At 46.1% G+C, this 17,114-nt stretch overlaps 1 protein-coding gene across 1 annotated transcript in view; it reads right to left on the bottom strand.

Moving 5' to 3' along the window:
• Positions 1–17,114, bottom strand: part of KIF26B (kinesin family member 26B) — a 385,762-nt gene that overhangs the window by 52,590 nt on the left and 316,058 nt on the right. Inside the window, 3 exon segments of the mRNA XM_039883253.1 lie at positions 9,338–9,521; positions 12,339–12,601; positions 13,819–13,912. Coding sequence (XP_039739187.1) covers positions 9,338–9,521; positions 12,339–12,601; positions 13,819–13,912 — 541 coding nt within the window.

The following is a 17,114-nucleotide window of genomic DNA, read 5'->3' as shown; positions in this document are numbered from 1 at the left end:
AGACCCATGTGAAGAGATCCCTAAAACCAATCCAGAACTGACTGACATAGATGCTAAAAGTGACAGAAGGACATTAATTAAAACAGCCATGGTGGTATTTCGAACATTCAAAACACTAAATAGAGACACGGGATATATTTTAAAAGACACGAATTGAATCCCTAGAAATAAAAACTACAATGTGTGAGATGAAAAATACACTGGATGGGATTAACAGCATTTCAGGCATTGCAGAAGGAAAAGACTGGTGAATCTGAAGGTGCAGTCATAGAAACTATCCAAAATGAAATACGGACAGAAAATGAAAAGCAAAAAATGAGATTAAATAAAAGAGCTGCGTGACAACTTCAATTGTCCTCATATGTATGTCATTGGAATCCCTGAAGGAGAAGACACAGAGGGCAGTACAGATACAATTTTTGAAGAAATAATGGCCAAAACAGTTCAAAATTTGATGAAAATTATGAACTTACAGATCCAAGAATCTCAATGAGCCCCAAGTACACACACACACACACACACAAAACACGAAGAACACTACACTAAGCCACATCATAATTAAACTGCCCAACACTAGTGATGATTAGAAAATTTTAAAAACAGTCAGAAAAATAAACCTGTTATATAAAGAATTATGGCAAGTTTCTTGTTGAAAGTAATCCAAGCGAGAAGGCAGTGGAGCAATATTTTTAAAGTACTGAAAACTGACAATCTAGAATTTTACACCCAACCAAAATATCATCCTAAGACAAAAGGTCAATAAAAACTTTTTCACACTTAAAAAAGCTGAAAGAATTCACCATAAGGCAGACCAACAAAGGATATACACAGAGGAATGAGAGCTGAGGAAATGATAATCATGAGAATAAACTACGTTTTTTTTCCTTATTACTTAAATCTCTTTAAAAGATAACTGACTATTAAAACAAAAATAATAACAATGTAATGTGTGAATTATAACATATGTAAAATTAAAATGTTGGATGACAACGGCACAAAGATTAGAAGCAGAGAAATGGAAGCACTCTATGTAAGGTTCTCATTCTATACATGAGTTGTATAATATCACTAAAAAGTAGACTGTGATAATTTAAAGATGTCTACTATAAATCCTTAAGCAATCTATAAATAACAAGAGTTATAGCTAATAAGCTAAGAAAGGGTATAAAGTGGAATCATTACAAATGTTCAAGAAATCCCAAAGAAGGCAGATAAAAAAGAAAAGGAGAAAAAAAAAAACAAATAGATCGAATAGAAAACATACAGAAAAGTAATACTTCGGAGCACACCATATCAATAATCACATTAATTGTAAGTAGTTTAAATATCCTTATTAAAGATCAGAAATTGTCAGGTTGGATAAAAAAGTAGGACCCTACTGTCTATAAGAAACTACTGATACATGCAATAACATGATCGAATCTCGAAATAATTATGCTAAGTGAAAGGAACCACACAAAAGAGTCCAGACTGTATGATTTGATTTGATTTGTATAAGATTCTAGGAAACACAAACTAATGTCTAGGAACTGAAGCTTCTCAGTGGTTACGGGGGAGGAGACAGGGGCGTGGGTAGAGGCACTGGACGGGGTGATTTCAAAGGTCCCAAGAGGACGGATATGTTCATTATCTTGATTGCGGGAACGGTTTCATGGATACATACATATGATAAAACTTGTCAAATTATATACTTTAAATGCATGCAGTTTATTTTATATGTATCTTATTAAAGCTGTTAAAAAAAATAAAAAAGGACATTCGCCCATAACATGCTGTCAGTGACAGAGCCAGGATTCAAATCTTCAAGACCTGCTCCGCATCCTATACCACGTGGCCTAAGCCAGTTCCGGAGACAGCAGGATCTTCAAAACTGCCTTACTGTCCCAGGCCCTACTCTCCCAGGCAGTGTGGCCCTCAGCACGGCATCCCAGCTCCTGGATTATCTCTCTTCCCTCCCTTCACTCCCCAGGCAGCAGCAGACTCTGGATTCCGACCTTTCCAGGGGGCCTAGCTCACAGCGTCATGCCTGGCCCACCTCTCGTTGCTTCCTATTTCCACTGCCTTCCCCTATTCTGCATAGAAGGTACACAGCAAAGGTCGAAATCCAAACTTCCCAAAGCTGTTGTGCACACCAGGTCATTCTGGGGCAAGGCGGACAAGGAGCTGGTTCGGAAAGTTGATGCAGGGGTGGGATGTGCGTGTCTGGGCCCTGGTGGGAGGAGCATGCGGGCAGCGTCCGGGCATGCGCACATCTGCGGGCAGAGCCACATGGCAGCGCTGATGCGGGAGGGCGGGGGCGGGGGCTGTAGGACAAAAACACCCAGGAGCCGCTGTCCAAAAAGTAACCTTGTGTCTACCCGATCTCACCCTCAATTTCCATCTCTAATACTGGAAAAAGGAGGTGATAAAGTATTTACATAAAGCACAGCATTTCAATTCAGCCTCTCCATTTTCTCTGGTACATTTATGACAGAGTTTTTTACATTCAGGCTGTGATATTTTGTTTACCTTTCGCCATCCCAAGTAAAAACCTTTAAAACGGAAGATAGAACATATTATTTCTCTTTGATCCTATTTTGTGTCATGCAAGATCAGGTCATAGCAGCATGCTAGGGAAATAGTTATTTTTAAAGCAAAATATCATCTGTTTTGCAACCTAATTACATAGACAGGAGAAGCTGAGATACTCAACGTGCACCGTAGATTAAAGGGCAAAGACAGAGACCAATTTGGACTTTCAGACTCTAATAGTCCATTTGATGTAATGGAATAAAAAGCATAATGTACATGCAGTAAAATAGAACACACAGAACAAAGGCGCAGTTTAGACCGTGCTGAAGAATAATATTATAAAATACCTATAATTATTCCTGCATGACTCAAAACCAGAGTCACATTTAGACAATGGAAAATCGACGCTGCTCTCTATACCCACTGGAGTTTCGATTGTCAAAGAATTCTGGATTTGGTACATGGTGCCTAATTTGGAAGGGTACAAGGTGAGTGAACACAGGTCATTTGCTATTATCGAGAATTTACGTTACTACAGGTGGCTGGAGAGAAAGTAGTTCTCTAATCAATGAATGAAATGAGTGATAATTAATAGCAGTTAAGAAGCAACTTCCTCACTGACTTCAGATTTCTGAGGTCACAGCTGCAGGGTTAAATGAACATAACTCGCAATCTGCCTTGAGTCCTCCTTTATTTATATTCTAATATGTATAGTTTAAGTCTAGACTTTGGACAAACCAAATTGTTACTCTCCTCACAGAAAGCAACACGCTGATTTTACCCCACTCCCGAGCCATTCTCCCAGCTCAAGTTCATGGAGCACCTGATAGAGGCCAGGAAATGCTGAATTATTCGAATATCATTTAATTCCCACAATGATCCTACAATGCAAGAATTGGCTCCATTCTATAGATGGGGAAAATGAGATTCACAGGTATTAAATAAATCGCCTAAAATCGCATAGAAAACGAAAGCTGAATATAAGATGGAAGTCCAGAGCTATCTATAGAAGCTCTTTTAACTCACCTTCCCACAACTCCACGGTTCCCAAAGTGTGCTGCACATCAGCATCACCTTGGAATCTTTAAAAATAATACTGGTACCTGGCTTCCACCGGCAGGCTTTCCAACTTAATTGATCTGAAGTGTGATGCAGGCAGTGGGAGTCACGAGAAAGCTCTCCAGGTGATTCTCATGTGCGGCAAAGTTTGGGAACCTCTGCCTTGCCAAGGTTACTGGCCAGGTTAAGCTGATGTCCCCATAACTGGTGCAAGGCCCACTGATTGGTGACCACGGCATGCTGAATGCTCGTGGCCAATGCTGGATGCCCTCTAGTCTGTCTATTTACTTTGCTCCCCGCAAATGAGCTATATACTTATTAATAGGTCAGCTGGGTTTCTTCCTAAATTTAATTATGTCGCTTGTACTTGGTACAGTAGGTAAAAATATAATCAACTATTATGTAAACCAATAACATATGATCATGTAAGGACAGTTAATGTTTCTATAAAAACTAAACTCAATGCTTTGAAAAGATATGATAAAAATTAATTTCTTTAATAAAAAAGATAATGAATTAGGTGTGAATGAGAAATTACAGAGCGGAACAAATTTTGAGAATCTAGAAAGAGTTGATACCCAGTTGGTTGTATGAATGTCTTTTACGTTCCTGAATTACTTAGAAGAAATTTAAAGTAAAAACCAGACTTCGAATCTAAGTGTGGTTTATGAAAGTCAGAACCTCAAGTTGAAAACTCATCTCAAAGAGATAGACATGGCCCTGTATCAGAAGATCAATGAATAAATACACATCTACTTGTTTTAAGTTAAAATAAAATGTTTGGACTTCAAGATAATCATGCTAAGCGAAATAAGCCAGACAGAAAAAGTTGACAATCACATGATATCACTTATATGTGGGATATAAACCTAAAAGCAAAAAACGAACAGGACAAACAGAGACTCAGACACATGGACAATAGATTAGTGGTTAACAAAGGGTAGAGGGGAGGGAGGTAGACGAGGTAAAAGGGGTCAAATATGTGGTGACAGAAAGAAATCTAACTATGGGCGGTGAACACAGTGAAAATACATATATACCTTGCTGTTAAAATGTATAGCTGAAACTTATTGGATTTCATTATCCAATGTCACCATAAAAAAATTAATTAAAAAAATAAAATGTTTATGACATGACTGTATCATTTTGTATGCTTTCTCTTTTTAACTAACTTTCTCAATTAACTGACCAGCTCACACCGTCTGCTTACACGAAAGGCAGCTGGATTCTCTCTCTCTCTGAAGCATAGCTAAACCAGATGATAGAGAAATTCATTCATTGTTTAAAATGCAGCATATGTTCCATTTGATTTATCATAGGGACTGAGTGCTGATGTGCCAGGCACACTACGAGGCCTGCGGAGGACAGACAGATGGGTACCAGGGGACTCCGTCCTCGGGGAACTTGTCTAATGCAGCTTAGATGATCCCCTGAATGACCGAAGCACGAGGCGGAGCGAGGCAATGGCTTACCAGCCCCCAGACTGGTGTGGGACTCAAAGCACAGACAACGAACACACACGGGACAATCTGAAAGGCTTTATAGAGGAGGCAGCTCAAAGGCGCCGGGAGGCACAGACCAGGTTGTCGTGACTGCTGATGTCATTGTCCCTTCCCTTTTTTTCCAGGAGGAGGCAGCCCTCACTTTGGTGGTAGGAGAGATTGAAAATCGAAGCACAAATAGATGATCGATGGGGTCTCTATGGGCAAGTTCCCAGAAGGGACAAGAGAAAGAAGGCAAGGTGGTAGGAGGAAGCAGACCCACAGGGAAGGATTGGGGGGACCCAAGGTAGAGGGACAAGGAGATTTGGAAGCCGAGAGGAGAGAAGCGGAGGTGATACATCGGCTTAGCTGTTTCTTCTCCTTCAACAGGAAGCTGGTTATCTGCTGAGAGTGGCAGAGCAGGGGACCTGGGGCTCCAGAAGGCTCGGAACTGCTGCTGTGATGAAGGTGACGGGAACGCCCTGCGAGGTTACTATGGGAACTGCAGACTGCATTGCTTGGAATATTCTCCTGGCCAAGGATTTTAAAAATTATATTACAAAAAATCTAAAAATATAAAACTGTCGTTTTATTATTGACCAAGGGGGAGACGTGGGTGGCCGTCTCCACTGCACAGGGTTTTGCTATGAGGGACCGCGGAGACCCGGCTGTGCCTCCTTTAGAAGCCATGTTCTTTCCAGGATCTCTTTCCCCGTATCCGCTACCTAAATGATGGATTACTAGAGTCTTATGGATCACTCAGCCCAGGATAGAGCATGAGCTGATTCAAGCCACTCCAAGATATCGAGAAAGAGTGGTCGTTTGTCGAAAGAAGACAGAAATGAAGAAAAAAGCTGGATCAGACTTGCAACCAGACGAGTGCCCATGTGCATATACACTCGCCCATCAGCACACACAGCCAGCCCAGACCAGCCCACGCTTGGCCTCTAGGCTACCCCTGGAAGCAATAAAGTAAATGAACTAGTCAGAGATACAGTGTCATTCTTGACCCTGGGCAACAGTTGCTTGCAAGCTTAGATTACTCATCAAAGTGATGCTTTTAAAAACCATCTTTATCAACAGGCCTTGTAAAACTTCTGTATCATGAATGTATTAGCCTGAAGCATCACTAGTACCATCTTGCTTCAGATTCCTGATACGCTTCAGGGTCCCTTCCCCAGTGCTGAAATTCCCAAGGGGGTTCTCAGCCATGACGCATTTAGCTTATTAAAGCGGGGGAGGCTCCATAACGAGTAAAGAATCAGCCCCACTAAGGCTCCAAAATCTTTTAAACTGGGGAAATAGTTTAAGGTTAACCTAGTGCTATTTGAAAACAGTGACACATCAACATAGAATTTTCTTGTCTATCTTGACTGGACATGTTGAAAACATTTTTGACTACCTACTTAAATACAGATCTGCGTGCGTACGTGCGTGTGTGAAATGTATGTATGTGTATAAGATTCAGGTGCATATGCACACGGCGTGTTTAATTTTTGTGGCAGAGACCTCTTTGAATCCGTCATCTAAGCCTCCGATGGCCAGTTCGCAGCAGCATACTCCGCTCTCTGCTTCCCTACCGGGTGGCTAGTTAATAAACTTTCCCTTAATTGAGTTCTGGCTGCCAGGTCCACAGGGGTTACCCTTTATGTATAAGTAAACAAAATTTCTATTTTAAACAACATTCCACATTTCCTCATTACATTTTAAACAGTTATAAATTCACCGAAGTCAAGCAAGTCCTGGGCTGGGTGGCCATGTGCATTCTGTCCTGACTCCCTTCCCCATGAGAAGCCAGGTGTGGGAGGCAGATTGACATCTCCCAAGGCTTTGGGACTTCCCCTCATATGAGCCTGGCCTCCTGCCCGGTCTTTGTTCTCATCGACAGAATCGTTAGAAAGCACCCAAAAAGGTTTTAGAAGCCATTAACGATTCTTGCCTTTTTCTTTAACCCAAATTTATTATTTAAAAGCAATTAGCTTCCGCAATTTATAAATAGGAAAAAAATGAGTTCGATATTAAATATTTAATACGTGGCCAGAATTCGTTAAGTACTGACTCGAGGTGGATTGTTGGGTTTAGGGAATGTTCTAGCCTCCACTTTTGTGGAAGGCGAGTTTTAAATTCTTACAGCTGAAGTAATTTCATTAACTGCTTCTTTGTTTTCGAGATTCCTCCCTAAGTCCGGATTCCAAGTTGAGAGCACAATTATGAAACAAAACGTGAAAAACCCAAACCAGAGTTATTTTCAGCTTGGTCTGCGACCTAGAAGGAGGAGATTATCCCACCTCCGGAGATTTTCCCACTCGGCTCCATTTGGAAGCCATTTGCCCCAACCTTCAGATCTTTCACGAGTCACCCTTTGCTGAAAGTACGAGAACCCACTGCAGGCTCTGATTGGGATTATTATTATTATCGATAGCCTAAAAGAATAAAATAAACATTTTTCAGACTCCCACATTCCTGCTGCTAAGACACAGCTCAGAAAAACATCGGCTGAGAGCAGGATTTAAAGCCAGCTCTCCGATCGTTAGGACAGATGCGGATGTAATTCTGTTACGGATTTTAAAGGTCTGGATCCTCTCACCCCTCTCCTAATCCCCAGTCAGATCTTTCTCACTACTGCTGGTCGTTGAGAGAGATCTGGTCTGCGGATAGTACACCTTCCTGAGCGCCCGGGGCACCACAAGTGAGGGCCAGTGTCTCCAGATTTCTGGGCAGTAGCCAGTGCAGGGCCATGAAGGCTAGTCCCGGGGACTGGAACTCTAGCCCAGGCCAGAGAGTACGGTGAGATTTCAGTCCTGGGGGTAGGGATTCAGGGCAAGTCTTTAGGCCCAGTCAAAACTAAACAAGCAGGTGGCAAGAAAAGTCATTGACCAATTGGTACCTGCAACAACATAGATGAATCTCAAATGGTCAATGAACGGAACCAGACACACGAGACCACAGAGGGGCCACATGATTCCATTTATGTGACTGAATAAAGGCAAAACTACCAGGACAAAGATCAGATCGCGGTTGTCAGGGTCTAGGGAAGGGACTACAAGGAACACGAGGGAACATTACATGGTGATGGCTCTGCACTATATCTTGACAGTGGTGGTGGTTACATGACTGTATAGATTTACCAAATCTATACAGAAAGGGTAAATATTACTAAATGTAAATCATGCCTCATGAACCCTTAATTATAACAACAGCGGCTAAGGAGTGGGAGCAATGGCAGAAGACTGGGCCGCAGAAGCCCCCAGAGCTCTCTCTTCAGTATACCATTTTTCAAGACTTTGGGCAGCAAGAAGACTTGGGGAGAAGTTGGGGAGCCCATCCCCTGATCCCAGTTGGCTGTCTTAATTCCAGGCTCCACCTGGAATCAGGTTCATTGATTGCCTCTGTGTTAGTTGATCAGCTTCTCTATTTCCAGAGTTAGTTTCCTTACTAGAGGTTTTTGTTTGTTTTACTGACATCATGTGTCCTTGAGACAGTTATTCAGACAGCGCTAGGGGCCAGTTGCCTGTGTTTTGAAAGCCCTACAGAGGTGGACATTGAGAGAGTGTGGAAGCCACTGCCTGGCCACCCAGGCCCACAAGTGGCCCAGTGAAGCCAATGGACCACTTTGCCCATGGGCCAAGATCTCACTGAGAAGGATCTTGAACGCCAAGTACACACTTCACAGACAGAAGACAGAGCACAGCATAAAGGCGAGTGTGGCTTTGACAACAGCCAAGAGAGGACCGTATAACCGTCCAGTCGGTCCCTGGCACTGCAGCTGTCACTGGGATCCTGTCTGGGTTTTTACAGAGAAGCATACGCAATGGGCATTCCCAGAGTCAGGTTGGCCATTCACTCGTCCGATTTACAGACTATACTAAAAGCCTGACTTTGTTTCTTTGGGGTCCATTGAGCCGACTCCAGTTAATGATTATAGCGTATGGCCAGGGTGTCTGGTGGACAAATGCTGGTCTGCCACCAGGAGCACCTTTAAGGCTCGTGAACAGAAAGATGCCTTAAGCAGCTGTTTCTCTTTTTTAACCCGCCCCCTACCCTCCAACCCCGCATTCCCATAGCAATTACATTCATAAATTATCTTCACCAAAGCAAACCCTTTCTCTTAAGACAGTTCAAAAGTAAACTTCAGCCCAGACTCAACAAGGATCTTGTCTCTCCAATCAGCCCGCTCCAGACCGGGAAACTGTCCGGCGTCAAGCAAAGGCCACGGCCGCCCTCAGCGGGAGGGGCGGGGCTTCTCGCCGGCCCGAGGGCTGCCGCGGAGGGACGAGGGCACTTACTTCCCCCTTTCCCGCTCTTCTCCATCCGGTACTGGTAGATGTGCAGCGTGAAGAGCATGTGGGAGTTGCGGTGGTCGTCCTCGTCGCAGTCCTGCTGGTTGCCCCGGCGCGAGGCGATGGCGGCGTCCAGGAAGAAAGCGGCCTTCTCGGCGGTGGGCGCCCGCAGCTCGCTCTGGTTCTGCAGCTGCAAGACACAAGCTGAGAGCTGAAGCTGCAGGTGGAGGAGGGCTTGCCCGCCCCTCGCGCCTGGCCTGTCCCTTCTGTGCCTCTCCGAGGCCGGAAGGCCTTCTGGAACATGGTCCCTTTACTCACATGCAACTCTCAGCTTCATTCATTCATTCCCAAAGAGTACTATGGAGCCCACTTATTGGATGGCACATATTTTTACCCATTTTACACTTTAAGTAGAACCTACGAATAGCAGGTGTGAGAAGCCAATGGTTGTATCTGGGACATCAGCGGGAGCAGGTGGCCCGCCCTGATCCCCGCAGAGGACAGCTAAGCAACACCCTGGGCAATCGATCCATTTACCTAAGAAAACACGAGGGATGTGGCTGCATCTGGATTGCAAAGAATACCTGCCTGGACACAGGTAGGTTGCAAACTGTGATTTCAGTTGATAGCACTAGTGTCCCAAAGAAGTGAAAAAACTTGGCAAGCTTTAATTCAACTCTCAATTTTTCCAGCTATTAACTAAAGCCAGTTTTAGCCCACATTTACCGGCATACTTATAAACAAGAAGCATCAAAGATGTATGAAAACATCCAAGATCCTTAAACATCTCCTGTATATCCTTTATGGGATATCTACTTTTGTCTTCAGTTCCTAAATTCATGTGCATGGTATACTTATTAATTGAATAAAGAAAGCATTGTGGATAATGTGTCTAAATCCTATTAGATCCCTTAGTAATCATAAGTAAACCTTAATTAAAACGGTAGTATCAGAGTTTGACCGGCACTCCCTTTTTGGGGAGAAAAGGAAATTCATATTTCTGATACATTCAAAGAAATGATCTGCAGTATATGCCTTAGAATCGGTACAAATTCTGATAATTTTCTACTCTGACTCTAGCTGTATCTATAATTCTGGACTGTGAGAGCTAATATTTGGAACCCAAGACTATAAAAATCTTCAAAGTTCAGGGAGAGATTCTATTGTGTTCATTTTTTTTTTTTCTGTATTTACTAGGGCAGAAAAATAAACCAATGAACTTTAAAGATTTTTCAACAAGAAGAGTTAAAATAAAGAACATGTTGGTCTCTTCCTCTTCTTATTCTTAGCCTTCAGTTAACCAGATCTTTCACCTACGTGGAACCTCATTAATGACGTTATGAAGTGGGTGGAGGTTGTAGCATACTTGAGTGTCTAGCTAATGCTTGGAGCAGGGGCGCTGGGCATGCGGACACTGGCTTCCGTCACAGGTGCTCTGTAGATACCGTCTACGCTACAGATCATGGTTCTCAAAGTGCGTGTTCCTGGACAAACAGCATCAGCATCCCTTGGGAACTTGCTGGAAATGCACATTTTGGAGCTCTATCCCAGGCCTGTTGCATCAGAAATTCTAGAAGTGGAAGCCCAGCAATCTGCATTTCACAAGTTCCCCAGGTGACTCTGATTAAGAGTAAAGTTTGAGAACCGCTGGATTACGGTTTGCACGACCAACTAGTTTGCATTCTAATTAGATTCCATATCCAAATGGTATCTGACACCTCATTAAATCCATGGACAGCCAATTTTAGGCAGACATGGTACCCACTCTTTGGGCATTGCTGAAACTAACCAGGCAACCACAATAGAAGTGCTGTGAGTGTTCTAGTGACCTCAGGAGAAACATCTAAGAGGCCTTCCTGGAAGAAGTGGCATCTAGCTAAGATCTAAAGGAAAAGGAGTTAGCTAGGTGAAGAGAGCAAGAGGGGAGGAGGAGTGTTCCATGCACAGGGAATAGAACGTGCAAAGGCCCAGGGGTAAGAGGGAGCCTGGCTGGAGCCTGAAAGCTTTACCACTGAAAGTGCGCTGTCGCTGGGAGGTCTGTTAGACATGCATAACCAGGGGCCTCATCCGTGCCCCACTGAACCAGAACCTGCACGTTAACAAGATCCCCAGCGATGGATGGACACACACCCTGAAGTCTGAGGCGCATTGCCTTCTTAGGGGACGTCAGTGTAATTTAAGAGGAGTGGCAAGGAGTGGGGTGGTGACAGATGAGGCTGGAAGGGAACATCGAGGGCCTCGTCAGTCTCCAGGAGATGGGGAGGGAGGGAGGATCTGCGCTGCGGGAGGGAGGACCGCGGCCAGGCATGAGAAGACAGGCACAGCAGAGAGGGGAACCTCACCTGTGGAAACGACCCCACCTGTCTAAAAAAGGAGGTATCCGACACAATTAGAAACAAAGCCACTGCGAGAGGCTGGAAGGACGGGTTATTTTGGGTGTGAGCCACGCCTCCATCGATCGGCAGACAGCAAGAGAGAAACTCTCACAACGGGAGTGACATCCCGAAAGGGCAAACTGGAGCCTCTCTTGGCTTCCACAGTTCTAGTAATTATATCACGGTTCTAATTAGAAAGCGGTTATTAGTTTTTTCCTACAGCACTACTAATCCGGCTGTAAGCCAGTGCCAGAAACACAGTTTATAGAGCCATAAGCAGCCCCAGTAATGGCTGTAGCTATCTGTGTAGAGCAGTAAATATTTCGGTTTGTCGTTAAACAAAAGAAAGATTGTACTTCCCCCGCCCGAAAGGGGAGTAAAGAAAGTAAATTCGATTTCTTCCAAATGTTACAACAGTTGTGGTTCCTGCTCATTGTCAATTAGAGCCAAGGTACAAATATTTAGGTTGGGTGGGAGGATGGCCTCACAGCTGGCGGGCGTGAAGTCCCCGTCCACCTTCAACACTCACGAGCCTCCTGGTTCACGTGTCCGTGAGTCAGGGACTGAGCTGCCCCAGCCTCAGAGGCAGGGACGAGCCACCTGGGAGCTGGCCAAGCTCCAGAAGCAATCACCTGCGTGCCACAGATGGGGTCCTCGCACAGGTACACGCCCGGGGACTGGCCGTCCTGCAGGCTGCCCGTGGCCACCTCGGACAGCAGGTCCCGCAGGTTCTCTTCCTTGCCCCACACCTCCACGGCCGAGATCCGGACTGAGAAACGGGCTCCCGTCTTTTCTTTCCGCTCATTGATCAGCTTGAAGAGCCAGGAGATGGCACAGGGGATGATGCCCAAGTTTTGCATGGAATCGTCCTTCCCGATCATGGTATAGGATTTCCCTGGGGGGACAAGGGAGGAGAGGGTGGCGGTTTGAGTGTCCAGGCGTCACTCTGTAGCGTCTCAAGAACAGAAGACAAAGATGCAGAAGAAAGGGGCGTGGAGAAGGAGGGGGAAGGGAAGAAAGAAGATGAAACGATGAAAGAAAAATTCAGCACTTGACACAGAAACAGAAAGACATCTCCTAGCACCACCGACGAGATGGCTGCCGTGAAGAACGCCACAGCCCAGGCTAACGACAGGATTAAATCACGATGGACCTCGAGGGCCCCGAGCACCACAAGCTATTCTGTTTCCGCACGGTTCTGCGTATCGTGGGAAGGCAGGGACGCCTCGTCACTATTCTATTTCTTTTTCTCACCACAGATGAAATCCACACACTCACACTTTAAATGCATTCTCGAGTTAAACACGGTGTATATTTGTACAGCACGGACGAATTCCGTTAAAATCTGGATCGCTGCTTTGATCGGAAATGAAGACGAGAAGGACGGGGCGGGAAGACCAGCAGCAGCGGGAGTCCGAGGGCTTCCTGTCTGGCCTGGCACTGGCCTCCGCCATCCGCAAGGCCTCTCTTGGAATCCTGGCCAAGGGACCCTTTTTGGAGCCCCCCCAATTGCTAACATATCGAGCATGTAAGGTAAGACCTGGTGAGTAGACGGCCACAGGTCAGGATCGAGAAGCACTTCGAGGGGATTCAGTCAGCAAACCCATTGTCAGGTGTTCGGTGGCTTCCCTCCCCAGGTGCCCAGCCCAGGGCTGACCCAGTAGCTGGATGCTGGGAAGCAAAAACGGCTGTCAGACTCTCCCCAGACAGGTCCTAACAGGGTTCTGGGCTTTGCTTGGAGCTGCTTCTCTGGCTTTTATGTCGACTCTGGCACCAGCCCAGATCCCTCTCTGCTTCCCAACAGCCCCTGCTCAGGAAATTTACATTTTCCTGCTGGCTTCCTGGGCATGACCTTGACCTGGGCCAAGGGGGAACAACCCCGCCACTGCTCTGTTCATCTCCTAGCCTCGAAGGCTTCCCTAGATGACCGGGTATTTACTTCGGACGCACATCTACATTTCAAAAGCAGAAATGATGATTCATGATTATTTAATGCGGCACCTAAGGGAGACAACTGTTCCTTTCCTCTGAGGACTCTGGGACAATACAGAAGAATGAATAAGGTGACTGGGAATCCAACGAGCAGCACCAAAATGTACAGCTGTCACTGACCCAGCTTGGCGTGGCCGAAACAGAACACGCAGCCATCTGCCCCGTTGACCACAGACTGGATCACCTCTGCCACGGTTCCAGCACACACTTCAGCCTGGCGGACACAAGAGGAGACACAAGTGGTGAGTGGACCATTAATAACAGAAATATGAGCCCGCTTTCCTGGGGCTCGAGGTCATCGCGTTCTCGGGTGGTTCAGCCCATAATGACTTCTGGAGGTGCTGCACCCCCTCTGGTACCGCCCACCCCCATGCCAGCCTCCGCATTACACACACTAACTGCAGACCACCCTTCTGCTAATGTCTGGTACAATTCGGCTGCCGCGTCTGCAGACCAGGCAGGAACAGGCTGGAACGGGAACACAGGGCGCTTCCGTGGGCCCCATGCCCTTCCGTGCCACCATTTTGGCCTCCCAGACAAGGCATGTAAACTTTCCATTCGCCCTCTGCTAACTAGATCCTTCCTTTACACACCCACATGCACACACACACACTCCTTATAAAATGGACCAGGCTTATAGGACGGAAAGAGGTGATGTGCCATTCCAGGAAAATGACCTTGAGAACGCTAGTTTCAGTGTCAGCAGGAGCTCGGTGACGCACGTCTGCTTCTTTCCCAATCTCCTTCCTCCTTCTCAGTCTACAGCCTCCTCTTTTCCCAACGAGCCTTTTCTTTCTTTCTCTACAGATACGTGCAACGTATACGAATCCTTTACAAAGGAAACGTGTTAGCTCCCGAGACAGGGGCCGGGCTCTTGATGACTTTCGTATTTCTTCACTAACGCTCCATCATATCGCGCTCTGCAAACGGGAAGGACCCAGTCGATTTTACGGGCCAGCGTGGTGCTCTGGGAAGCCTCTCTCTGGTTTGCACCAAGGCTTTCACAGCAGCGGGAAGACGGAATTATTCGCCACGTGCTGTTGCCTCCGTTCCGGTCTCCGCGCTGCAGTCCGATGTCTCGGAGGCATTTGAAGGCTGTGCGAACACCGGGGCTTTGCAGTCATCGGAGCATCGGGCCTCCCGGTGGGAATCTGAGAACCCAGCCTCGGCGATGAATGTAGTTATTCAGCTCCGGGTTGCAGCAGCACAATGAACCTAAGTATTCAGAAATCAATTTTCTCTCCCTGACCGAGATTGAAAAACCACACTCCCAACGATTGTGAATTGTTCCGGTGGTCGCCTGGGCAACTCTGCTAGGGGCACCTCCTAGGTGAAAGAGGCTGGCAGGAGAGGGCTGCCGTGGGGAGGACGGGCTCTGTCGCTGCCGCCCGCCCCCAAGACCGAGGCAACAGAGCCTGGCGCTCAACCCTGAGACTGAGGTTGTAGAATCTTCTTGATGGAATTTGCAGAGGCGCCTCGCCAGAGCGGGAAGAAGTCACTGCCAAATGAACTCTGTCTTCTTTGGACATAAAGTGAGATGGTGGTTAGGAGGCTGAGAGCCCACCCTGAGCCACCCATAAAATAAACCGTATTCGATTCAAGGTCAGCAGGAACAATGTTGGTTGAGTGTGGACCAAAGTGCCTTTACCGACTCCCCCGTGCAAAGGCCCGAGGACAGAGGAGACACAGGAGAGGCCTCGCATGGCACGGGGCGGGCAGCCTCCCCTTGCAGAGTTCCTGCCCAGTATCCACTGAGAAGAGACGCCAGGGACCTGCCCATCTGCTGTTTGTTCAGAGCTGACAGTGGTCCCCGAAGGCCACTTGCTGCCTTTCTTGGGCCCAGAGAAGCAGGCAGCCTTCCTGGGCACAGACCCCGAGGGCAGGGCCAGGTGTACAAGAAGCCTCTGATCTCCCGCAGGGCTGACTCCTCCCTGCCATTCCTCCTGCTGATGACCAAATTGGTCCCCTCCAAGATTCATATGTTGAAATCTAACGTGATGGCATTTGAGGTGGGGCCTTTGAGAGTGATTAGGTCGTGAGGACGGAGCTCTCGTGAATGGGATTATAAAAGAGGCCCCAGAGAGATCTCTTGTCCTTTCTACCACATGAGAACACAGTGAGAAGACACCTCCAGAACTGCGAGAAATAAATTTCTGGTGTTTATAAGCCATCCAGTCTGTGCTGTTCTGTTGTGGCAGCCCAGACTAAGTCACCTCCCCAAAGTTCTGCCCCAGTGGTGGGCCCCTGATGACAGCTAAGGCCCATGAAGACCGCTAAAGATGACTCAGAAGGGTGACAAGAAGAAAGGACTCTTCTAATAATTTCTTAGCTCCAGGAAGCTGATGTCTTAGAGACTGAGAAAGTAAAATTATTAAAGCTGTTAAAAGTAAAATTAATAACTACCTGGGGCCACCGTGGTGGCTGATGTTTTACAGGCCGACAGCAAGAACCTCAGCAGAGGCCCACCCTGCACACACACCATCATCTTCCCCACTTTGGGGGCTTAAAGGGTATTCGCCCCTTGGGGGCTGAGGCTGGCTAGGGCCAGCAGCATGATACTACAATTAGCAGTGATGATATCAGAGTAAAAGCAGCTCGCATTTATTGAGCACTTACTACACGCTGCCTCTGCTCTAAGTACCTCACGTGGATCAATTCATTGATTCACATCAGACTTCACTGAGGCCCAGGGAGGTGCAGTGACTGCCCAAGGACGAACTGTTAGGAAATCGTGGATAAAACAGCAGGGATCAAAGATACAATCCTATATGGAGCAGGGCACAGAGAGGTCAAGGGGAAGAATACAGAAAAGATGTCTGCTCGGGAAAGAGAGACTTCATCTTCAAGTCTCAATTTCCTTGTCTGTAAGTGAAAACAGCAATGCCCGTGAAATTTTTTTTGAAACGTAGTTTATCATAATATTGAACATTTGAGCAAAAGTGAATCATCCTAAAGTGACTGCATCTGTAATGCTGAGCATACGAGTTCTGCAACCAAGTATGAAATGTAAATAAAGACTAGCAATACAAATGGCTCCTTTTTCTGGACTGAATTTAAAACACATTAATAGTCCACATTTAATTTAGGATTTGCTTTGGAATTCTTACAACTTAGGGAGATTTGCTTTTGGAAAATTTTAACTGCATTAATTAAATTATTTGTAGGCCATTTATTAGACCCAATGTGAGGTTTAGATTAGTAAGCCTGTAGGGTGGTACACACGCACGCGCGCGCACACACACACACACACACACAATGAAGAGAGAAACCATAGAACTTATTTACTTATAAAGTACTATGTCTTTTCATGATCAACTCTTTGGGGAAACCACATGCTCAGCTTGCTGACGAATGGAGCCTATAACGTGTGCCACGTGCCGACAGATCAACACAGGAGCCTGTGTGAACATCGTGCC

The sequence above is a fragment of the Pteropus medius genome, unplaced genomic scaffold (genome assembly GCF_902729225.1).
Source record: "Pteropus medius unplaced genomic scaffold, Ma_sr-lr_union100, whole genome shotgun sequence".
Lineage (NCBI taxonomy): Eukaryota > Metazoa > Chordata > Mammalia > Chiroptera > Pteropodidae > Pteropus > Pteropus medius.
This window is presented reverse-complemented; position numbering and strand designations above follow the sequence as displayed.